The sequence below is a fragment of the Tilletiopsis washingtonensis genome (genome assembly GCF_003144115.1).
Source record: "Tilletiopsis washingtonensis strain MCA 4186 unplaced genomic scaffold FA09scaffold_12, whole genome shotgun sequence".
Classification (NCBI taxonomy): domain Eukaryota; kingdom Fungi; phylum Basidiomycota; class Exobasidiomycetes; order Entylomatales; genus Tilletiopsis; species Tilletiopsis washingtonensis.
The window spans coordinates 174,716-195,586 of NW_020312009.1; the positions used below are offsets into that span (position 1 = coordinate 174,716).

A 20,871-nucleotide genomic window follows, 5' to 3' on the forward strand; every position below is an offset into this window, starting at 1 on the left:
AGAAGGAGGCGGCAAAGGAGCCGTGCGCGCGCGCGCGAGACGACGCGGCCAGCGCATGCACCGCCGCTTGCTGCTCCACCCTGCACCATCAGGCACACTGGCGCAGTGCCCGACGCCCGACGCCCGCCTCATCGCGTGCCTGGCGCGGCGCCATCTCCGCACTGCCACGCGCGCGCGCCGCGCGTGCTCTGCTGCCCCTGCGCCCGCATGCGTCCGCACCCAGCACGCAGCCCAGCATGCACACCGCACATCTGCGCTACGCACCTCAACGCAGCCAACGTCTCGCGAGAGAGAGAGAGAGAGAGAGAGAGAGAGAGAGAGAGAGAGAGAGATCTCGCGGCAGCTTCGCGCACGGCACAGTCCTGGCGCTGCTCGGCTGCCCTCGCGCGCCGCGCCGCGCACATCCACTCGACTGACGCCCGCGCCCGTGCTCCCTCGCGCGCGTGCACGTGACGCACCCTCACCTCCGCGGAAATCGCCGCCTGACAGCTCCCACGCCCGTCGGACGCCCGGACCACCGTCTCTTCTAGCCCGCCTCGCTCGCCGTCTGTGCTGACCGTGTCTGTGCTACAGTCGCACAAAGGCTGCGCAGATGCTCCAGAGTGTCGTTCTAGCTGGCAGCTCGCAAGCAGGTGCGGCCGTTGGCGCTGCAGCACGGCCGCTCGCGTGCCGCGACGCAGGCAGGCCGCGGCGCGGCGGCGGCGGCGAAGCTCATCGCGCGCGCTGCAGCGGCGGCACTCGACTTCGGCTGCTGCTGGCAGCTCGCCGGGCCTGCGTCCCTCCACCACTTGCTCACCCTCACACACACCCACCTGCCTCACTCCTCAGCCGCACCTCTCGTCGCTGCGCGCAGCCGCTGCACTGCCTCTCACCTCGACCCGTCGCTGTATCTTTCCCCGCCTGCCCGCCGGCTCGGCGCCGCATGGGCACTCCCGTGCTGAGCTCGGCCGACATGCCGCCGCTGCCCGGCAGCAGCGGCGGCGGCGGCGGCGGCTATGCCGCGGTGCGGCCGACGTCGGTGCTGCTGCTGCGCACGCCCGTGCCGCCCAGTGCCGGCACCGATCCGTACCACGACGTCTTTGGGCCCTTCTGCCTGCCCTCCTTTCCCCTCAGCGCCCTCGAGTCCGGCTCCTCGACGCCGCTGCCGCCGCCCGTGAACCCGCACGCGCTGGGCCGCGAGGGCGCCGACATCCTCAAGTCGGCGCTGCAGAGCTCCGCCACGGGCCGCCGCCGCGGGCGCTGGATCGCCGACGACGACAGCCTCACGACGACGCACCTGGCGCGCGACGGCGACGACGAGCGCGAGTGGTGCGTGTCCAGCATCCCGATTCTCGGACACCGCCTCGTCGAGACGCACGAGCTGGCGCGCCGCATTCTTGCCGGGCCCGTCGACGCGGCAGGCCAGCAGGCGGCGGGCGCCAAGTATCGCGGCGTGGTGGTGACGTCGCAGCGGGCCGTCGACGCTTGGGGCGAGGCGGCGCAGGAGGTCTCCCAGGAGCTGCGGGATCGGGCCGCAAGGGAAGGCCGGCCGGCTGCGCCTACGACATTGTGGCAGCGCACGCCCTTCTTTGCCGTCGGCCCGGCGACTGCGACAGCGCTGCGGCAACTCGGGCCCAGTCTTCCACAGCAGCTGCGGCCGGCACTGGTGATGGGCGGCGGCGCGACGGGCACGGGCGAGGCGCTCGCCAACTACGTGACGCGGCATTTCGGGCCGCTCGACAGCGAGGCCGAGGCACCCGCGCCCATCCTCGTGCTCGTGGGCGACAAGAACGCACCGACGATTCCGGACATGCTGCGCGCCAAGGGCTACCCGCTCGAGGTGCAGCAGGTGTACGAGACGTGTCTCGACGAGGGCTTCGATGCTTACTGCGAGGCGCTGAGCCGCACGCTGCCCGCCATCAGCTCGCGGCCGGGCTCGCGCAGACCAAGCCGCTCCGGCAGCTTTGGCTCGGGCCGGCGGCCGAGCTTCGGCGTCTGGGCCGAGCGGCGCGGCTCTGGTGCAGGCACGCCCAGCGACAACGGCCCGACGGCTGCTCTGGGTGCGCTCGGCGGCGGCACCACGCCGCTCGGCGGCATGACGCCCTTCTCCTCCATCGCCGGCGGCGTGCGACGCTCGGGCAGTCCGCAGCAGATGGCGCCGGGCGGCAGTGTCGTCGAGGATGAAGATGCGCTGCCGCTGGACTCGGACATCGGCCTGAGCACCGGCACAGGCACCAAGCCCGACTGGCTCGTCTTCTTCTCGCCCTCGGGCCTGCAGTACGCGCTGCCGACTCTGCGAGCGCGGCGCTGGCTGCCGCCGGCCGATGCCCCGGCACATCCGGCACTCTCGGCAGGCGCGCCGGATGGCTTCCCACGCGTCGCCTGCCTGGGCCCGACGACGAAGCGCGCCGTCAAGGAGCTGCTCGGCTTCGCGGCCGATGCCGTGGCCTCGGCGCCCGAGCCCGTCGAGCTGCGCGAGGCGATCCGCGGCGCCGAGAGCCGCATTCGGCGGGAGCGCGAGCGCTGGGCTGAGAAGCAACGGGCGGAGCGCGAGGAGCGCGAGGAGCGCCGCAACAACCCGGACCCGGACAATCTCATCGAAATGGACACGAGCGCCTAGCGTGCTTGCGCTTGCTGTCCGCCCGATGCTCCACCACTACCCTGCTCCTCACTCGCCCTCATCTCTCTCCTCCATCTCCGCTTTGGCGCCGGGCCCGATGCATGCTCGATGCCCTCCCGCCTCTCCGCCAACTCTGCTCCCATGTTCTTGCGCGTTCGGATCACATCCCCCCTTTTCCTCTCACGCCCATCTCATGTCACGTTCTTCCGGTCACGAAGCACACACCATCGATTCTGCATCGCTGCTGAAGCGCGCTGCGCTGCACCACTGCCGGCCCGTGGGCACCGACGGCGAGGCGGCGTCCGACGCAGCCGTCCTGGCACGGCGCCGCCTGGGCACGTCGCACGTGCTCGTGATCAAGGACAGCAGTGTCGCACGCAGGGCACAGCACGCTCCCAGCGCCTGCTGCTCCGTCCTTTGCGCCTGTCTCCGGACAAGCGGCGCTGCCGAGGTAGTTCTTGGCGCTGCGTTCCTGACCGGCATCTACCTCTGACGAGTGTGGCGCCGCCAGTTGGCTGCTTAGCCGGCCCGGCAATCTGGCACGATGCTTCACGGCGCAAGCGCGCAACATAACCTCCATCCGCGCGCCGTTGCCGAGCCGCATGGGTTTTGTCGTCACGGAGATGGCGCCGGATCAGGCACGAGCTTGATGGGCCTGCTGCATTGGCACAGCCGTCGGCTGCCGCGCGACGAGCCATCCGGACACAAGAGTCAGGGCACTTTTGAGCCCAGCCGGCGAAGGCGCCGACCTCGGAGCGTGGGAACGGCACGGCTGGCGCTAACGCGCTGGCGGATGTCGTGCTCGACCCCGCAGCAAGCACGCGATGCTCTCCTGCGCACGCCCACGTCCGCCTGGCCCGTCCGCTTGAGCAGCACCACAGCCGCACAGCAGTGAGAGGCCGGTCCTTCTCGGGTCATCAAACGGGCGCTGCATCACTGCAAGCACTGCACCTGCATGGCTCGCCAAGTGGCCGTGCCTGCAGCATGCAGGCCGAGCGTCCGCACGGCTCCGGTGCCGGCGCAGGTGGAGAAGCCGGCCATGGTGCAAGTCGGAGTCGAGTGGCAGCAGCGACGCTCTGAGCGCCTCTTATACGCTGCTCCACTCCGGTGATGCCTTCTTCTCCCGACCCATCACTCCAACGAATCACCGCTGCACCAACGAACATGCTCGCCGCCCAAGCCCCAGCCACGCACCACGCCGCGTCGCCCGCCCAGGCGTCTGCCGGCTCGCGCGTGCCCTCGATCCGCAATGTGCTCACCTCGGGCCAGCACGATGTCGACGTCTCGGTGAGCACTGCCTCTGTGTGCTCGAGCCTTCTCCAATGCTCTCGCTGACCGCTTCTCCCGCAGCGCCTGACGGCGTACAGCGAGATGCCGACGCACATCCCTGAGTCGGCGCCGACGATCTGGCGCGCCGAGGACTACCGCGGTGACGAGAATCGGCACAAGTGGATCCGCATCTGGACGGCGCAGGAGATCGAGTGGCTCGAGACGGCAGCCAAGGCGTGGAAGGCGAGCGGGCGCTCGCTGACTGAGATTGAGCGGGTGCGTGGCGCCGAGGGTGCTGCGACGCAGCGGCTCGCTGACTTTGCTTGCAGGCTTCCTTCGACCTGCCGGCTCAGCTGGCGGAGGACCTGACTCGTCTGCGCTACGACGTACTGCTCAACGGTGTGTGCAGGCGCCACACCTCGCTCACTCGCTGCTGACTTGGTCCAATGCGCGCAGGCAAGGGCTTCTACATGTTCAAGGGCCTGCCCGTGCAGCGCTGGGGCACGGAGCTCACCGCCATTGCGTACCTCGGCATCGGCGCGTACCTCGGCAACGCCGTGTCGCAGAACGGCAAGGGCCACCTGCTCGGCCACGTCAAGCAGCTCGACGGTGCCGACCCCACGCAGATCGCGACGACGCGCATCTACAAGGTGAGAGCTGCAGCCGCGAGTGCGACCGAGACCCACGCTGACATATCCGCTTCAGACCACGGCCCGCCAGTACTTTCACACCGACTCTTCGTGAGTAGAGATACTTGCTGTACAGGAACGGCTGCCTTGCTCACCCATGCACTCTTAGCGGCGGCCTCATCGGCCTCGTGTGCCTGCAGACGGCGCAGACGGGCGGCGAGTCGGACATTGTCAGCACGCAGGCAGTGTGGAACGACCTGCAGGAGAAGCGTCCGGACCTGGCCGAGGAGCTGGCGTCGCCGACGTGGCACTTTGACCGCAAGGGCGAGGTGTCGGAGGGCCAGCGCCCCTTCTTCCAGAAGCCCATCTTCTACCTCGTCAAGGGCCAGCCGGCGGAGCGTGTGGCGGCCCACTGGGACCCCTACTACGTCTGGAGTCTCGGCCGCCACGTCGAGGCCGGCCTCATCCCTGAGCTGTCGGAGCGCAAGAAGGAGGCCATGACGGTGCTCGAGGAGACGGCGCAGCGCCTCAGCCTGCACATGGAGCTCGAGATTGGCGACCTGCAGGTGAGCACGGGCTGGGCGTCTGCTATCACCTTGCATCTGCTGAGCCGTCTGTATACAGCTCGTGTCGGACCAGCATGTCCTGCACGCCCGCACCGCATACCAGGAGCGCCCATACCCGGAGCCGCGGCGGCGTGAGTGGCTTGTGCTCGCCGAGCAAGGCCACGTCGCTGATAGCACTCGCAGACCTGCTGCGTCTCTGGCTCTCGACGCCCTCGTCCGAGGGCGGCTGGCTCCTGCCCAACGAGCACAGCAACCACCCGCGGCGTGAGTGTGGCTGCTCGGGCAGCTCAACATGTGACCTCGCTGACGTCTGGTCAAATCTGCAGGCGGCGGCATCCAGGTCAACCAGCAGCCGGCAACGTGCCCGCTTGACGCCGAGTAGGGGAGCAGAAGCGTGGTGAACGGACATGCCATGATTGCAGTGCTTGCTGCCCACAGGTGCGGGCGCCGTGAGCCAGGCGTTGCGCCTCGCGTCGGCAGTGTGGGGTATGCGGCACGGCAAGCCGTGTCAGCGCTCCCTGAGGCGCCGGATGACGCTCCTCCTTGTGCCCTCGATACATGGACACAAGCCAGACGAATGCGTTGAGCAGCCTGAAGCGACACGGCATGTCTTGTGAAGTGCACTGCTCGCCCGAGCTGATGGCAGGGGGCCTGCACTGATGCGCGCGGTCGTGTGCTGCGGCGCGGCGCGGCAGTTTAGCCGCGGGTGCTCGGCCGCCAGCACCGCGCCGCGTCGATCTTGCGCCTTGGCGGGGAGAGCGAGGGGCAGAGGTGCTCCTCTGCTCCACCACCTCTCCACAGCACCACACTGCTCGTCGCTGTGTCCGACATCTCACCCACTGCCACCTGCGCCGCGCCTGCCCAGCACAGTGCGCCGCCTGGCGCCCGCTGCCCATGCTCCTCTCGCATGGAGGCGGCGTCGTGGAGCAGCTGCTCGGCAGCGTCGGGCATGCCATCGTCGCCTGGTGGCAGGCCTGGGACCGCCAGGCCGTCTCTGATGCCGCCGGGCGCGCCAGCTTCGTCGTCTGGCTCTTTGCGCAGAGTCCGTGAGTGCGCGCGTGCTTCTGCGGCACAACCGGCGCAGCGCTCATCGCATGCCGGCGCGCGCCTCACAGGCAGCTGTATGAGAACTATGCACGCTCGTCCGTCGACGGCCTCAGCCCCATCTTCCTGGCGCAGTGGATGGGCGGCGACGTGACGAATCTGTGAGTCGCTGGCGCAGTCTCAGGCTCGCGAATGCTGTCTGCTGATGCGTGCCCGCCCGCCAGCGTGGGCTGCCTCCTCACGCACCAGCTCGGCTTCCAGATCGCAGTGGCCACCTACTTCTGCGTGGTCGACGCGTGTATCTGCGCGCAGTTCTACTGTGAGTGCACGGGCTGGTGAGGGGCGGCAGGCTTGGGACGAGCTCGGCTGCGCAGCTGGCAGAAAGGCGCGACTGGTGCTGACCGAGTGCTCGTGCGCGTCCAGACTACTGGTCACGAGGCGCCAAACTTGCCCCTGTGTCGCACCCACACTACGCCAGCACAGTGTCGCGGGTACGGCCCGAGGAGTTTCGCTCTCTGCCGACCTCTCCGACCTCGTCACGCGGCGCACTGCCGCGCTGGGGCTCCAACGACACGCTCTCGCACAGCGGCCAGCTGCCAGACCTGGCGCGAACACGCGACGGGCATCGCGGCGTGAGCCACTCGCCGGTGCTCTCTTCACGCTCCCGTGCTTGGCGCGTCGAGGTGCCAGCTCGCGATGCGGCAATCGAGCCGGCGCCGCTTAGCGCCTCGGGTCTCAGTGTGGCCGAGTACGCCGCACTGCGCCGTGCGGCCGCTGAGGAGTACGCAGCGAGGGCCATGGCACAGCGGCAGAGAAGCGGCGCTGGCAGTCAGCGGAGACGCTTCGACCACTGGGAGCCGGCGCCGCTCAGCCCGACGCGCGAGCGCAGTGGCAGCGGCGATGAGGATCGCTCCGCCTCGCGGGTCACTCGCGCAAAGGACCAGGGCGCACCAGCGGCCATGGTGGACAGCTTCACGAGCGAGCGCAGCAGCGGCAGCGAGCGGTACGGCTATGGCTTTGGCATCGCGAGCACACCAGCCCTGCGCGGGCCTGGGCCATCAGTGCCCCGCACGCGCACACGCTCGGAGCCACAGCCGGCAAACAGAGCGGAGACGGACGAGTCCGACGACGAGACGGAGCAGGAGCGGCGCGGGCGAGGCATGCAGCGCACCGCCGAGCGCGTGGCCAACAGCTCGGCCATTGCCGAAGCGGCGTCGCGCAGCTCTGGCGTACAAGCTGCGGCCGGCGAGCAGGAGGAGGCGACGTGCTACTTCGAGCGCTCTCACTCCTCGCACGCGCCCGTTGCGTCAGGTCGGACAAGTCCCGTCGCGGAGCGCGGCGCACCCGCCGCACCAGCTACGTCTGTGTCGCCGTCGCGACGGCGAAGAGCAGGCCGCGGTGTGGGCGCCTTCTTCCTCGGCCTGGGGGCGCTGTGGGGCCTGGGGCCATCGACTGGCACCAGCGAGCTGATCCGGCTGCCGCCGGCGCTGCAGCGCTCCTGGACGCCGCTCGAGCAGCTGCGGCATCCTGCCATGCTCTATGCTGTGCCGGAGGCTGCCGTGCCGCACGAGCACCGACACCGCGGCTATCACCGGTGGTCTGTGCCGCTCCGGTACGAGCCAAATGCGACAGAGCACGCAATGTCTGTGGCATTGTCGCAGCTGCACTTCGTTCCATCCAGCGCGCCGATGCGGAGGACGGGAACGGCGGACGCAGCGTCGTCCTCGCCCCGACCACGACCTGCCAGCGAGGACGACTGGGACCGCATCATCGGGCGCATCTTTGCGTGGACGTGCTGCGTGCTCTACATGACGTCGCGCATCCCGCAGATCTGGTCCAACTACGTGCGCCGCAGCGTCGAGGGTGTGAGTAGACGTCTTGCCCGAGTTGGAGCGGCTCATTGACGTGGCGTCACACAGCTCTCGATCCTCCTCTTCATCGCAGCAGCCGGCGGCAACACGCTGTACTCCATCAGCGTGCTGAGCTCGCCGCTGTCATCCGGGCCGGGCGCACGGGAGTACCTGCTGGACTGCTTGCCCTTCCTGCTCGGCTCGGGCGGCACACTGGTCTTCGACGCCATCATCGTGGCGCAGTTCCTGGCCTGGCGACACGTGCCGCTCGAGGTCGAGCTGCTGCGCATCGAGGAGGAGGAAGAGGACCCGCTGGCGCCCGAGCCCGGCTCCTTCTCGGCGCGCCCCGGCTTCAGCCGCCGCTCCAGCATCGCCAGTGCGCGCGAGGACGTCGAGCGCGTGCGCAGCATCAGCCGGCCGCGCGGGGCGGCCGAGTCGCTGCGTCGCAGTGGCAGCAGCAGCATGCCGCGTCCGCGCAGACAGCTGCGCTCCGTGCCGCCTCGCATGACGCCGATGGCTCGCACCGCGGCAGATGTCGAACCTGAGCCTTCGTCGACGGCGCCGCGGCGCAGCCGGACGCCTGGCGAGCGCACGCCGCTGCTGTCCTGAGCGCGCCTTGCCGCACCCTATCGTTACCGAGTCACCTAGAGCGTCCGCGGTCACACACACCTACACACATCACCCGAGCAACACATCACATGGCAGATCGATGACAGGATGGAATTGCGGACCGGCACAAAGACAGAGGAGAGAACGGACGAGCAGCGGCAGGCGGAGGCGACAGGATCAGAGCTTGTTGGCCGGCTCGTTGGGCATGCCCACGGCCGTCGAGAGGCGCTCGTAGATCTGCGCCTGGTTGCTCTCGGGCACGACGTTGACGTGCGTGCTCAGCGCGCGCACGTCGACCATGTTGGGCTCGAGGTCCTTGAGCGTCGGCGCGCCAATGAGCCGCATGTTCATCTCCATCTCGGCCTTGAGCAGCTGGATGGCGCGCTGCACGCCCTCGGGGCCGTACGCCGAGTAGGCGTACAGGAACGGCCGGCCAATGCCGCACGCCGTGGCGCCCATGGCGACGGCCTTGAGCACGTCCGACGCGCGGCGCACGCCGCCGTCGACGAAGATCTGGAACATCGGGTTCGGGAAGAGGCCGCGCTGCTTGAGCGCCTCGACGACCTCGCCGAGCACCTCGATGCCGCTGCGCGCAAAGTCGAGCTGCCGGCCGCCGTGGTTGGAGAGCACAACTCCCGAGAGGCCGAGCTCGGCCGCCTTGACGGCATCCTCCCACGTCTGCACACCCTTGAGCACGATGGGCATGCGCGTCACTGAGCGCAGCCAGTTGAGGTCGTCCCAGTTGAGGCTGGGGTCGATGAACGAGGAGATGGCGCGTGCCGCGCCCTGGCTGCGGTCCACGTCGTCCTTGCCGTCGTTCTGCACGCGCGAGCCGACGTCCTCGAACTTGATGCGCATGTCCTTCTCGCGGCGGCCGAGCTGCGGCGCGTCGACAGTGACGAAGAGGCCCTTGACGCCGCGCTCCTCGGCGCGCCGGATGAGCTTCTCGGTGATGGCGCGGTTGCTGTTGACGTAGAGCTGGAAGAACTGCGGCTGCTGGTCGTGCACGCGCGCGTCGACAATCTCCTCGAAGGAGCACGACGCGAGCGTGGGGATCATCTGGATGATGCCCTCGCGGCCCGCAGCGATCGTCAGGTTCTTCTCGCCGTCGGGGTGGCCGAGCTTGCCGAGCGCGGTGGCGGTAATGTAGATCGGCAGCGTGCTCTTGCAGCCGAGCAGCGACGTCGAGTAGTTGATGTTGCTCACGTCGCGCAGGATGCGCGGGCGGAACCAGATGCGCCCAAAGGCGTTGTTGTTCTCGCGCATCGTCACCTCGTCGTCGGCGCCCGACGAGTAGTAGGCCCACGCCGTGCCCTTGAGCACTTTCCGTGCCACCACCTGAAGAGCGTGTGAGCGCCGCACCCAGCAGCGCCACTCGCGCGCACGCAGACTCACCTCAAAGTCGTACAGGTTCAGACACAGGTCGAGCGGCGGCAGCTCGTCCTTGTTGCGCGCAATCTGCTTCTCCTCCTGGCTCTCTTCCTTCTTCGCCTCTGCCTTCATCGTCGCCGGGTCGACCTCGCCGAGGCACTTGTCCTTGGGCAGGTTCTCCTCGAGCGTGCCCGGCGGGTGGATAGGGTCGTACTCCTCGCTGGGCGCGTGTCAGCGCCAGCACTGGCAGAGTCGCGCCGTCGCCACTCACGTCGCATCCTTGCCGGCGTACTTGAGGATGATCTTGCTGCCGCCTGCGCAGAGAGTCAGCCGCGCGCCACAGCGCTGCCGGCGCACAGAGACGCACCCGGGTGCTCGGGCAGGAACTCGGTGACGTCGTACACCTTGCCGTGCACGATCACGTAGCACGACTCGCTGTTGTTGTGCTTGGCAACCTCGTCGTAGGAGATGAGACCCATGGTGTGCAGCGTTGTGGTGGTGTGACGGGAGGCAGAACGAGCCGGTGTGGTGCGGGGAAGAGTGGCGGGTGATGCGGGGAAGCACGTCGGTGCGCGCGTCGCCGCCGGCCAATCGCGGCGCGCTCGTTGGCACAGATTTCGCACCTCTCGGTGGCCGGCCTGCGCATCGACGCTTGCTTGCTTGGCCGGCCAAGGCACAGCGCACCGCGCTGGCTCGCCCTCGCTCCTCTCCCACGATGGCAGCGGCGGACACCCGGCTTTTCCGTCGCCCAGCCGCTGGGCAGGAGGCGCTGGCCGCCGCACGGCCTCCACCTCGTCCGCCTACGCCGAGCGGGCGGCGCTGGCGGCGCGCAAGGAGCGCCGATGCGCGAGGCGGTCGGCCGGGACGGAGCTAGCTCGGCCTTCTGGTCAGAGTCGCGCTCGTCGAGGCAGCAGCTCAATCCGGCGGCCCTAGTACTCTCGAATATTCCGTCCGGACATAAGGTGACTGCTGCGCCCGAGCCGCCACTTTGCGCTTTTTGCGCCAAGCTGCCGCAAAGTGCCGGCGCAGACGCCGGCAGTGGAAGCGAGCCGCCGCGCCGGTGCGGCACTGCCGCGAGGGGTACACCGGGCGTGCGCCGAGCGCGTGGTGCCGGGCACGAGGCGACTCTTCGCCGGACCCCAGGGTGTAGGCGCGCATCTGCCGCTCCGCCGCTCCGATGGTGCGCGTGCATCGCCGCGTCTTGCTCGCGGCCGCCACGAGCGCGTGTCTGACCTGAGAGGCGGCGGGCCGCTGCTCTGGTGCGGGCCGCGCTGCGTCCGGAGTCCGGCACGGGGCAAGCGCACAGGGCGGCCGGCCGTCAGCTCCGCCGCTCCGCTTCGCCCTCAATCGAAGAGGCTCACGCAGAGAATGCAGCGCGAGCGCACCCCCAGAGCGCGGCACCGACGCTGTGGCATGCCCAGCCTGCAGCTGAGTGTGCGGCAGCTGCCCTGCGAGCGGGGCTGCGTGCTGTTCACCGCCGCAGGAGCCCGTCTCGCGGGCTTCGCTGCGGGACGCTCGCAATGCGGAGCCGCATCTGCAAGCGAGCGTGGCTGTCGAGACGAGCGACGGCGTCGACAGCGGCGCCGCGAGGCTGCTCGCATCGATTCTACGGGCGACAGCACGTCGCTTCGGCGTGCCGCACCCGCACCGCAACGCGCGAGCTCCCGCATCAGTCGGCCCGCGCGCCGTGCCTGCGTCTGAATGCTGCTCTCGGCGGCGCGATCCGCAGCACTCTTCGGGCTGACGGCCTGTCGCAGGGGGCGCTAGCGCAGAGGCAGAGGCCGGCTTCGGCGCGGCGGCCGAGGTGCGAGTGCGGTGCGTGCACCGGAGCAGTGCGGCGCCTTGCTGTGCGCGCGTGCGACCGGCAGCGGGGCCCTGCGCTGGGCCCTGCTGCCGCGCTGCAGGGTACGGCCACAGACTCTGCTGTGGTGCAGTCGCCACCACGCGCCACGCCGGCAAGGTGAGCTGATGCCGGCGCTGCCGCGTGTGCGCTCCTCTGCCTTGCTCTTGCTGCGCGTGCGCCGATCCGGGAGGACGCACTCCTTCGCCTTGGTATGGCCGTTGGGCCTGCTCCTGGCACAAGCGCAGCCACGCCCCTCCGCCCGCTTTTGCCACCGCTCGCGCTCGTCGCTGCCACCTGACTCACGCGGCGTGGCTTGGCCTGCGCGGGCGATGGCTGCCTGCTGCTGACTGCGCGTCCCACAAATCGACGTCGCCGGGCGCAACCATCTCTCTGCACCTCGACCATCAACCCATCCCGCGTCCTCCTCTCTCTCTCTCAACCTCTCGCGCTTCCTCTCTCGTCTCAGCGGCACTACTCTGCCCTCGCATCCCGTCCTGTTCTCGTCGTCCACGCGTCTCGTCTCTTCTCACCCTCCGACCTCGCACACGCCTCGTCGAATCGTGATCTGAGCATCGCACCGCTCTCCGCCCGCAGACCAGCGCACCCAGCGACGAACCACATAGGTCGGCCTTGCGCCCACACCTGGACATCCTTCAGAGACCCTCTGCGTAAGCGTCGTCCCATTGGCTACGACCAGCACGTCTCTCGGCGCGTCCCACCTTCTCCCTCTCTTCTGCCGATCTCTCCCGTGTATGGCTACACTGCTCTGCAGCGGCTTGCACGTCGACATCGCTCTCCCGACCTGCTACATGACCTCGAAGCTCATCGCTCCGTCCATGCCGGCCACACCCGCGCCGCACAAGCTCCGCATCCTTCTCGTCGACGACAACTCCCTCAACCTCAAGCTCCTCTCGCGCTTGCTGACGCGCAAGTTCGCGCACCGCCTGGATGGCGTGCCGATTTGCGTCGATGATGGGTTGAAGGCAATCCAGGCCTTGAGCCAGGATGGTGAGTTTTGGCGTCAATCGCACGGTGGAGCATCGCGTTGACACCACATTCAGTGTTCGACGTCATCTTCCTCGACATCCAGATGCCGTTCGTGAGCGGCATCGACGTCGCGCAGCGCATCCGTGCTGGCGAGGACGGCATCCTGCCTGCCAACCAGAGCGTCAAGATCTACGCCACCACGACGGCGGTCGGTCCGGCGCCGGAGCTGCTCTACCGCTCCGTCGGCATGGACGGTCTGCTGCCGAAGCCGGTGCAGCTCAAGCACCTTGGCGAGCTGCTCGCACCGCTCGACTCGGGCGTCGACTTCGCACACGTCCGCCGCGGCGATGGCTCATTCGTTCGGCCACCGATCGCGTCGCCCATCGATGCGCTCTTCTACATGACGCCGAGCATGGACGCCACCATCGGCCAGCCTCCGTCCATCGTCCACTCGGGCCACTTCGCCGACGACCTGCGCGAGCAGACACGTGCATCGCTCCGCCGCAGTGGAGTGGGTGCTGCGCGCTGTGCATCCATCTCGGGCGGCGAGTGCATGAGTCGTCGTGGCGCCGCCGCCGAGCCTCTCGCCCGCAACCTCGAGCAGACCGACGTGACGCTGCCCGGCGACGGTTCGCACCGTCGCGGCAACAGCGTCACCATCAGCTCGCGCATCCTCACGGCGCAGATCGCTCGCGAGGTCGCGCGCCTCGAGGAGAGCGACCGTGACATGCAGCTGCTGTCGCCGACGACATCCACCCGCTCGTCGCTGGCAAGCGTGTGCGACGCCGACGAGGTGACGAGCAACTCGTCCGTCACCGACCGTGCGGTGGATGCACCGTCGCCAGCGGCCAGTGCACTGCCCATCGCGCTGCCTGCACGGCTCGACCGTGCCTTCACCCGCGAAATCTCGCCGGCACTGACCTACCGGCCGATCTCACCGGTGTCGCCACGGTCGCCGCCTTCCTGGTTGCCGTCGGCACTAGCCGGCGATGCCAAGCTGTCGCTCGCACCGGCCCGTCCGATCCTCTCGCGCAGCGACTCGTCATCTCGTGTGCTGTCCTTCTTCCACGGTCTCATGGAAGCCGAGGCGGCCGGCGAGAGTCCGACGTCGTCCAACGACTCGTCGTCAGCATCGTCCCGTCCGTCGCTCGCACTCAGCTCGGCGCTGCTGTCGAGTCCATCCTTCGGCAAGAGCTTTGGCTTCGGCCACGACCGCTGGCCGAGCCGCCGTACGAGTCACACGGCATCAAATAGCAGCGCTCCGTCGTCACCTCTCCTCACACCCGTCGAAGAAGGCCCGACGGTGCCTCGCACGGCACACTCGGCCAAGCCCTCTCCTGAGTTCCTGAGTCCGCGCGACGACACGTGCGCGCGCCTCGCCCGTTCTACGCTGGCGTAGCTCGTGTGCACCACCATCCGTCCCGGACGTCCCGTTCCCGCCTCGTTTCCCTCGAATATCTGCCTCTCCTCGGTCATCCAAGCACACGGGCCGCTGGCGTCTACTCCGCTAGCTCGTTTCCATAGGTCCTCGCGCCCGCTCTCGCGTGTCGTCTCCATTCGACTTCGCCGGCCGGCCGTCTCTCGTCACCCTCTTCTCCGGGAACCGCCCGCACGCCCTCTTCTCTCTGCAGCAACGTGCCATACCGCACCTTCGCACTTCGGGTCACACACACAAACACGACCGCCTCGCAAGCGCTGCTATAGGTCAATAATCTTCTCAGTCCCTCGGAACTCAGCTCGCAAACGTCACCTCTCCTGGAACTTCTCTCGCACCCCTTCCCGCAGCACATACGCACGGTCCAGGGTCGACGGCCACAGCCTCCCTTGCCTCGTCTCGCCCTTCTTGTAGCTTCACATCTGCTGCCTCCTGCGCGGAGCCGAACGCACCCCCCTCTCCTCTCTGTACATCCGTCTTTCCGGGCCGCTGGCTGATCGCCAAGCCAAATATGATCGACCGCTTTCTCAGTCTCTTCGTGTGATTGCCTGTCTGCGCTCTCTCCGTGCCTTCTTGCGCGCCCACACCTCACGGAGCACGGTGCGCACCGCCGGTGCCACATACTCCTCGACGCACGCCCGCGATGTGCGTGCCAGCACGTCGACCTGCTCGGGCTTCCAGACCAGATTGTACGAGTTGCTGAAGCTCGAGCGCTGCCGAGCTCGGCAGTGCGTCAGCGCGAAGGTCAGCATCGAGAGCGCACAGGCCCGCTCACCGAGGGGTCAAAGCCACGCTGCGAGCGATGCGGCAGCAGCGGACAGTACACGATGCACATGTGCGGCTCGCCGCTCGGACGTTCGTGCTGCAACCCTGCATCGTCCGGACGCTCGGCCCGCCAGACATCGATGATCTGAGCGTAGCGGCCGGCGAAGCGCGTCTCGATGCTGCCGTCCTCATCGGCTGCGAGCGGCTCGAGCGCGGCAAAGGGCTCGAGCCGCTGCCGTGGCACCAACGTGAGGCTGCGCTGCTGGCCGAACGTGGACAGACGAGCAAAGGCGGCGTCGTTCTGCACGTCGGAGCTGTAGTCGAAGGCGAGCACGATGTCCGCCTGCCGGCTCTCGGTGGTGAGGATGTCTAGCAGCCAGGTCAGCGCGGTCCTGGCGGGCGCTTCTTGTATCGCTCACGGCTAGGAAGATTGTTGGCTAGCCCCGCGTCGAAGAGCTTGAGCCGCCGCTTGCGCTCCCAGCCGACGGCTTCCTCGCCGACGAGCGGGTTCGGCTCGTCGGCGGCGCGAATGAGGTTGCCCCAGCGGCGCTCGAAGCGGCGGTGCTGAATGAAGGTGTTGAGCTTGCCGAGGGCAATGCTTGCCCACGTGTCGACAGGGAGACTTGCGATGAGCGCAGAGACGTAGCCGGTTCTGTAGGTGCATCGAGTCAGCGCACACAGCTTTCGTGCTGCTAGCGCACATGGACGCACAGGGGTCCAGCTGGTGCACTCGTGCAGTAACCAAGCAGCAGCGCGAGAGATGTCTCTGGGATGCGCTGCGTGGAGGCGCCGTTGCGGAACGTGCGTCCGAATGACCAGGTCGGCACCCATCTGCCAGCCTCGGGGCTGCCGACCTCGAGCGGCGTCGCCTCCCACCACTGATACGGCGGCGTGCCCTCCGTATGATCTCTACGCACGGCCGTGAGGATCGGCAGTGGTGTTTGTCCTGCCGCGATGCCCGTCCGCTCAAATACTTGTGCCCAGGAGAAAGTGGAGCGCGAGAGCCGAGGCCGAGCGTGCGGGCTGCGAGATAGGAACTGATAGCACTGCATCGAGGATCAGCGACTTGATGGCAAGCTGTCGAGCGACACTCACAGTCGTCATCGTCGCGTACAGATCCTGTTCGGCGCAGATCAGAACGGGTTCGCATCCATGTGCAGCGTCACCCACCATCAAGCCTAGTCCGACGACGCCAGAACGAGCCTTGGCAAGCAGCGGCGCGAGCAGGAAGTAGGTGCCTTGCTTCGAGCGTGCTACCACATCAAGAACGCCACGGCTGAGCGGATGCAAGCCCTCATGTGCGACCGTCACGTAGTGTGCCATGAGCGCCGTCGGACAGAGATTCGCTACTGTGTAAAGCGCTGCACGAACGTGAGCTCGGCGAACTTGGGCGACCAGCAGTCGACCCACCTGCTATTGACCAGCAACTCCCACTGACGCCGGCAGTCCATGTCGCCACATCCCACACGCCTTGGCGCTTCAGCACCTCGAGCGCAGCTGTGAAGCCGAACTTGGCACGGTAGCCTCCTCCGGAGCCACAAAGCGCGACCTGTGAGGGGCTCAGTGTCGTTGATGGGCACACGAATGCGGCATGCTCACCAATGGCACATCGTCAGGGTGCACCTTCGTGCCCTCAGGCAAGCCGAGCAGTTTTGACAGGGCTGCAGACTCAGCGATCGCGACTCGACGTTGCGCGACGAAGGCCGTCTCTTGAGGATGCATCGTCAATCCGACACTGAGCGCGTGCATTCAGGCATGCGGTCACAGCTGGTCGCTTGTCCGCGCTCACCGAACAGCAGCATCTCGCTCGAGCTCAGGACAGCGTCTAGCTTCGCGTTCATCGAGGCGCATCCGCCGTCGCACCTGAGCGAGATCTTGAATTCTCAGCAGCCAGCGTCGCGGCAGCTCGGAAAGTAGCTTGAGGCTACGCTGCATCCGCTCCGCTAGGCCCTGTGGCGAAGGCAAGGCGAAGGAGGGAGCATCGTGCGCGAGGGACTTGAGCGCCCAGGAGAAGGACGGAGCTCGCTTTGGCGCTTTGCGAATGACCTGGTGAGCATGCTGGGTCCCATGAATCTGCAGAGCTTCACTGCTACCTGATGTCGTTGCTCTACGATGCGACAGCGCAGGCGCAGCATGGCTCCCTCGAGGCACGAGATGCGCCGGCATCTGCAAGTGCGGCACGAGGCTGTGCAGCCTCTGCAGTTGTGCCAGCTGTTCGGGCGACAGCCGACGCGAGATGGGTCTTGCCGAGAAGAGCGAGACGGCCAGGGCCAGACAATACATCTTAGCGTACAGATAGCCGGGCGAGCGCCGGAGCGCCTTGGCGATCGGCATGGCTGCCGCAGCTGCTCGACGGCGGCAGCATGCAGCGCCTGACACTGCTCTTCGCCGGCTGAGGAGCTCGAGTGCCCTGTGCACTGATGCTGCGACGATCAGTTGAGTTGCTGACTTGCTGCTTGGGAATGAGGAGCATGGCGAAGTCGTGACAGCAGCCTGCCATCCCCCTGGCGCCACGCGCACGCCGCGGCAGTCGCGCGCTCGGGCGCACGTGCGCTCTGCTCATGTACTGCTGGCGCGCACCATCGTTCGGCCCTCAGCGATGTGTGAGGCTACATTCTGCCAGCTGGCATTTGGCCGGCGAGCGTAGAGGAAGGCGAGATCGGACGATGCGATGGTGAGAAGAGCATGGCGCTTGATGTGAAGGCGCGAAGGAGCGGTGCAAGCAGGCAGCAGCGCGCGTGCAACGCGAGCGCGGGCTGCGTCACGCCTCGGCCGTGCGTGTCAAGGGCCTGCCAGGCCGACGCCGACGGCGCCTTGCATGCACTCTCGCGTCTCCTCGCTTCGACAGCCAGTCGCTCTTTGGCCCCAAATGCAGACCGCCGGCAACAGGAGCCGGTTGATCGACGTCGCATGCGAGCGCTGAGCCCCGGACGCAAGGAGAACGCGCACGGTACGGGCCCGCGGCGGCCGGCGGCTCGGCGCGCCGCGGGCAAGCACAGAGCCTGCCGAGCGGACCACGCACGGAGCTCTCTTCGAAGAACGAGTCGTCGCTGTGAGATCCAGAGCTCCGAGCGTCGAAGTGTGAGACGCTGTCAATGCCCAGCATGGCCGCAAAGAGGACCAGCGAGCGCTGCGCGGAGCACCGGGCGTCGTCAGCCGCTCGAGGCCGCTGTGAGACGTGCCGGACAGAGATGCGCTCTCGAGACGGCTTCACGGCTCTCAGCGCGAGCATTGCGCGCCAAATTCGCAAGCTTCGCAAAGCGAGAGCGAGGGACGACCGGCAGGCTCGGAAGAATGCGCCCATCCTGCCGCCTTGGCGCTGGCATGCCGCAGCCGCTCAAGGGTGCCGGCGGCCGGCGGCCCAGCAGCATCTTGCCGCCTTCCGCCTTGAGATGCAGGACAGGTGTCGATCTGGAAGCTTGCGCGAGCTTCGTGCTTGCTCTTGCTCGCTCGCTTGCATCTGCGGCTGGCGGGTGCTGCGCGGGGCCGGCGCAGGCGGGGCAAGCAAGCGGCGGATCTGCGCGCCGAGCCGTTGGCGTGGGCGCGGCGCGTGGGCGAGCGAGGCGAAGCGTGTGTGCCGCACCCACAGCGCAGCGCAGCCGCACCGCTGAAGACGAGCGAGCAGCTCTCACCCTGCCTCTGCCTGCTGAGCGGCTGAGAAGCGCAACAGCGCTTCTCGGAGCCTGCGCGGAGGTGGCGTCTCCATGAAGGAGGTGAGGAGCTTTGACAGCGGACATGCAGGAGCAGCCGCAGTGAGAGGATGCGGACGCCGCAGCATCGCCAGATACACCTTGGCTGCTGCGTCTGCACGCCGCGCAGGAGAGCTGCTGCCGCAGAATGCCCCGATGTGCCGATCCGCCGCCTCTTGGCTCGACGCTGGCGTGCCGCACCAAGCGTAGGCGCGACTGCAAGGGTTGGCGTGCAGCACAGCGTCCGAGCTGCGAGCGCTCGCTGCGAAGGCACGAACAGGCGCACCGCAACAGGCCGGCACCCACATGCTTGATCTGGCGAAGCTCAAGCTTGCTGGCCAGAGGTGATCCGAGCGGGCGTGCTTTCCGCAAAGGAAGGTGTGCGGCAAGGGCTCTCACGCCGCTGCCGGCTGACCTGGGGCGCGCAGCCCCCCTGGGCAGAGACACACGCGCGCCGAATACGGCAGGCCCCGCCTCGTCGAGCGCTGCGTCGAGCATGCAGCTCGCCTCGCATGCCCGGATGAAGCAGCGCAGCAAGAACTCGGACGCAGGGTGCGACGCAGGGCGGCGGCGCAGCACGAGCAGCAGCAAGCGCGCGCTGGAGCGGCAGCGCGGTGGCACGGCCGCTGCGGCTGCGTGGGCCCCTTGCGCTGCGCCCGCTGCTCTCTGCCGCAGCCGCCCAAGCCGCGACGCGCCAGGCGCAACGGCCGACCGCGCACACCAGCCGCACCATCGACGGGCACCTTCCTGCTTGGGAGCGCCGTCGTCGCCATGGAAGCATGCTGCGCCCAACATGCAAACACCGCCGCCGGCGCTGCACCTGCCCAGCTGGGCCCAGCACAGCTCAGCCCAGCGGTCGGCGCGCCGTCGTCGCCCGCCAGCACGCAGCGTCTGCGTCGCAGGAGCAGAAGCACTCGCATTGGCGCCGACCGAACGGGCCTCGCTGGTCGCCGTGCAGAAGGTACAAGAGACGGCGCCTCTCGCTCGCTCCTTCCCGCTTCCCTCCATCCCACTCCAGTCCGTCTCCTCCCACCCAGCGTCTTCTCCCACCACCCGAGCTCGCCCTCCTCACTCTTTACTCCCACCCTCACTCGCTTCCAAGCTCCACGCTCGTCGACTTCGCCACGATGCAGCTCCTCAACGTCATCACTCTCGCCGCTGCGCTCGTGTCGGCCGTGTCGGGCGCCTCGCTCGAGGCTCGCCGCACCTGCACCAAGCAGAACAAGCGCGTCGCCAACGTGAGCCACTCTCCGCTCTTTGGCCCTCCGCATGCCGTGCTGACCCGCGCCGTCACAGTTCGAGGACGTCAAGTACAACATCCTCGCGCCCCTCGCGCCCGTGCTCAACGAGGTGGGCACGTACAAGGGCCTCAAGTTCAACAACTTCGGCGGCCTCAAATTCGTCGGCCTGCCCGCCGGCATCGTGCCTAGCTCGGGCGACCAGGCGGTGATGAGTGCGTTGCTCGCTGGCATGTGCTGCATCGCAGGGCCTTGCACTGACGCTTCACCCGCAGCCGGCCTCGTCGGCGACATCCTCCACGGCACCGCCTCCATCCAGCCCACCGGCTCGATGACGTACTTTGACCTCAAGTCGTTCCACTACGGCTGCGCCATCGGCGTCGGTCTCAAGGACCTCATCCCCACGGCGTGCACGGTTCGGGTGAGTCGTCTCCGCCCCACTGCCGCACCTCACATTGACTGACGCTCTCCCTCCACAGGTCAAGGCCTACTATCAGGGCAAGCTGCAGGTGCAGCGCGCGTACAAGTACTCGCCCAACGGCCTGCTGCTCGCCGACGGCAAGAAGGCGCTCGCCCAGAAGGCCGAGTGCCACACGGACCTCATGGGCGTCGACCGCGTCGAGTTCACGACGGACAACCCGCTGCTCAACGTGCTCGTGCTCGACGACATCACGTTCGTGCCGTCCAAGTGCACGCAGTGAGCGTCGCCTCTGGCCGATCTTGCGCGTGCGCGGCACCTCAGCGTCGGCTGCGCCGACTGCTCTCCGAGCCGCACCGTCCCCGGTCTCTCGCCTCCGTCGTCGTCCCGTCTCCGTCCCGTCTCGCACCTCCCTGGTTTCTCTACGCCTCTCCGTTCCTCACTGTACCCACTAGTCGTGCGCGCGTCCCTCTCGCTATCTCCACACTCCTCTCTTCCCAGCAGCTCGGGTGCCCCCACTCGCCATGCCTATACCTCCCCTCCCCCTTTTCGCCATCTT

General features: G+C 68.0%; 7 protein-coding genes across 7 annotated transcripts; 5 read left to right on the top strand and 2 right to left on the bottom strand.

Moving 5' to 3' along the window:
* Nucleotides 1-1,009: 1,009 nt before the first annotated feature.
* On the top strand, nucleotides 1,010-2,488 carry FA09DRAFT_286837 (hypothetical protein; the record flags this gene model as incomplete). Its single annotated transcript, XM_025739912.1, has 1 exon — nucleotides 1,010-2,488. A coding segment is annotated over one exon (1,479 nt), but the record flags the coding sequence as incomplete, so codon positions are not given.
* Nucleotides 2,489-3,763: 1,275 nt separating this feature from the next.
* Nucleotides 3,764-5,445, top strand: FA09DRAFT_339079 (Clavaminate synthase-like protein; the record flags this gene model as incomplete). The annotated part of the gene is made up of 9 exons (XM_025744175.1): nucleotides 3,764-3,886; nucleotides 3,950-4,144; nucleotides 4,198-4,267; nucleotides 4,325-4,518; nucleotides 4,574-4,608; nucleotides 4,667-5,063; nucleotides 5,122-5,194; nucleotides 5,247-5,327; nucleotides 5,390-5,445. The coding sequence occupies 9 exons, from the start codon at nucleotides 3,764-3,766 to the stop codon at nucleotides 5,443-5,445; spliced, it is 1,224 nt and encodes a 407-aa protein (XP_025597853.1).
* A 1,230-nt stretch (nucleotides 5,446-6,675) lies between these two features.
* FA09DRAFT_39841 (hypothetical protein) lies at nucleotides 6,676-8,623 on the top strand. The gene is made up of 2 exons (XM_025745634.1): nucleotides 6,676-7,970; nucleotides 8,027-8,623. The coding sequence occupies exons 1-2, from the start codon at nucleotides 6,905-6,907 to the stop codon at nucleotides 8,500-8,502; spliced, it is 1,542 nt and encodes a 513-aa protein (XP_025597854.1). The 5' UTR covers nucleotides 6,676-6,904; the 3' UTR covers nucleotides 8,503-8,623.
* A 19-nt stretch (nucleotides 8,624-8,642) lies between these two features.
* Nucleotides 8,643-10,426, bottom strand: FA09DRAFT_330259 (putative CYB2-L-lactate dehydrogenase). The gene is made up of 4 exons (XM_025742533.1): nucleotides 10,305-10,426; nucleotides 10,209-10,251; nucleotides 9,962-10,157; nucleotides 8,643-9,904 (listed from the first exon to the last, which is right to left on the bottom strand). Exons 1-4 carry the CDS (start codon nucleotides 10,414-10,416, stop codon nucleotides 8,744-8,746), a joined length of 1,512 nt encoding a protein of 503 aa, XP_025597855.1. The 5' UTR covers nucleotides 10,417-10,426; the 3' UTR covers nucleotides 8,643-8,743.
* Nucleotides 10,427-12,438: 2,012 nt separating this feature from the next.
* On the top strand, nucleotides 12,439-14,216 carry FA09DRAFT_39911 (hypothetical protein). Its single transcript, XM_025745635.1, has 2 exons — nucleotides 12,439-12,788; nucleotides 12,842-14,216. The coding sequence occupies exons 1-2, from the start codon at nucleotides 12,533-12,535 to the stop codon at nucleotides 14,164-14,166; spliced, it is 1,581 nt and encodes a 526-aa protein (XP_025597856.1). The 5' UTR covers nucleotides 12,439-12,532; the 3' UTR covers nucleotides 14,167-14,216.
* Nucleotides 14,217-14,453: 237 nt separating this feature from the next.
* On the bottom strand, nucleotides 14,454-17,476 carry FA09DRAFT_39919 (FabD/lysophospholipase-like protein). Its single transcript, XM_025745636.1, has 9 exons — nucleotides 16,757-17,476; nucleotides 16,567-16,702; nucleotides 16,378-16,516; nucleotides 16,138-16,328; nucleotides 16,063-16,086; nucleotides 15,679-16,013; nucleotides 15,387-15,619; nucleotides 14,978-15,336; nucleotides 14,454-14,901 (listed from the first exon to the last, which is right to left on the bottom strand). The coding sequence occupies exons 1-9, from the start codon at nucleotides 17,299-17,301 to the stop codon at nucleotides 14,791-14,793; spliced, it is 2,073 nt and encodes a 690-aa protein (XP_025597857.1). The 5' UTR covers nucleotides 17,302-17,476; the 3' UTR covers nucleotides 14,454-14,790.
* Nucleotides 17,477-19,328: 1,852 nt separating this feature from the next.
* On the top strand, nucleotides 19,329-20,691 carry FA09DRAFT_40002 (hypothetical protein). Its single transcript, XM_025745637.1, has 4 exons — nucleotides 19,329-19,894; nucleotides 19,953-20,109; nucleotides 20,170-20,315; nucleotides 20,374-20,691. Exons 1-4 carry the CDS (start codon nucleotides 19,436-19,438, stop codon nucleotides 20,593-20,595), a joined length of 984 nt encoding a protein of 327 aa, XP_025597858.1. The 5' UTR covers nucleotides 19,329-19,435; the 3' UTR covers nucleotides 20,596-20,691.
* Nucleotides 20,692-20,871: the final 180 nt, after the last annotated feature.

What these genes read in the sequence shown, in the direction of transcription:
- FA09DRAFT_39911 (XM_025745635.1), top strand. Translation starts at nt 12,533, where the DNA reads ATGGCTACACTGCTCTGCAGCGGCTTGCACGTCGACATCGCTCTCCCG. An exon ending in CCAGGCCTTGAGCCAGGATG is followed by an intron (nt 12,789 to 12,841) that starts GTGAGTTTTGGC and finishes CACCACATTCAG; the next exon opens with TGTTCGACGTCATCTTCCTC.
- FA09DRAFT_39841 (XM_025745634.1), top strand. Translation starts at nt 6,905, where the DNA reads ATGGCACAGCGGCAGAGAAGCGGCGCTGGCAGTCAGCGGAGACGCTTC. An exon ending in CGTGCGCCGCAGCGTCGAGG is followed by an intron (nt 7,971 to 8,026) that starts GTGTGAGTAGAC and finishes GGCGTCACACAG; the next exon opens with CTCTCGATCCTCCTCTTCAT.
- FA09DRAFT_40002 (XM_025745637.1), top strand. Translation starts at nt 19,436, where the DNA reads ATGCTGCGCCCAACATGCAAACACCGCCGCCGGCGCTGCACCTGCCCA. An exon ending in GGGCGACCAGGCGGTGATGA is followed by an intron (nt 20,110 to 20,169) that starts GTGCGTTGCTCG and finishes CTTCACCCGCAG; the next exon opens with CCGGCCTCGTCGGCGACATC. An exon ending in CCACGGCGTGCACGGTTCGG is followed by an intron (nt 20,316 to 20,373) that starts GTGAGTCGTCTC and finishes CTCCCTCCACAG; the next exon opens with GTCAAGGCCTACTATCAGGG.
- FA09DRAFT_330259 (XM_025742533.1), bottom strand. Translation starts at nt 10,416, where the DNA reads ATGGGTCTCATCTCCTACGACGAGGTTGCCAAGCACAACAACAGCGAG. An exon ending in GTTCCTGCCCGAGCACCCGG is followed by an intron (nt 10,252 to 10,304) that starts GTGCGTCTCTGT and finishes CTCTCTGCGCAG; the next exon opens with GCGGCAGCAAGATCATCCTC. An exon ending in TACGCCGGCAAGGATGCGAC is followed by an intron (nt 10,158 to 10,208) that starts GTGAGTGGCGAC and finishes ACACGCGCCCAG; the next exon opens with CGAGGAGTACGACCCTATCC.
- FA09DRAFT_39919 (XM_025745636.1), bottom strand. Translation starts at nt 17,301, where the DNA reads ATGCCGATCGCCAAGGCGCTCCGGCGCTCGCCCGGCTATCTGTACGCT. An exon ending in TGTACGCGACGATGACGACT is followed by an intron (nt 16,014 to 16,062) that starts GTGAGTGTCGCT and finishes TCCTCGATGCAG; the next exon opens with TGCTATCAGTTCCTATCTCG. An exon ending in AGCGTGGCTTTGACCCCTCG is followed by an intron (nt 14,902 to 14,977) that starts GTGAGCGGGCCT and finishes CTCGAGCTTCAG; the next exon opens with CAACTCGTACAATCTGGTCT.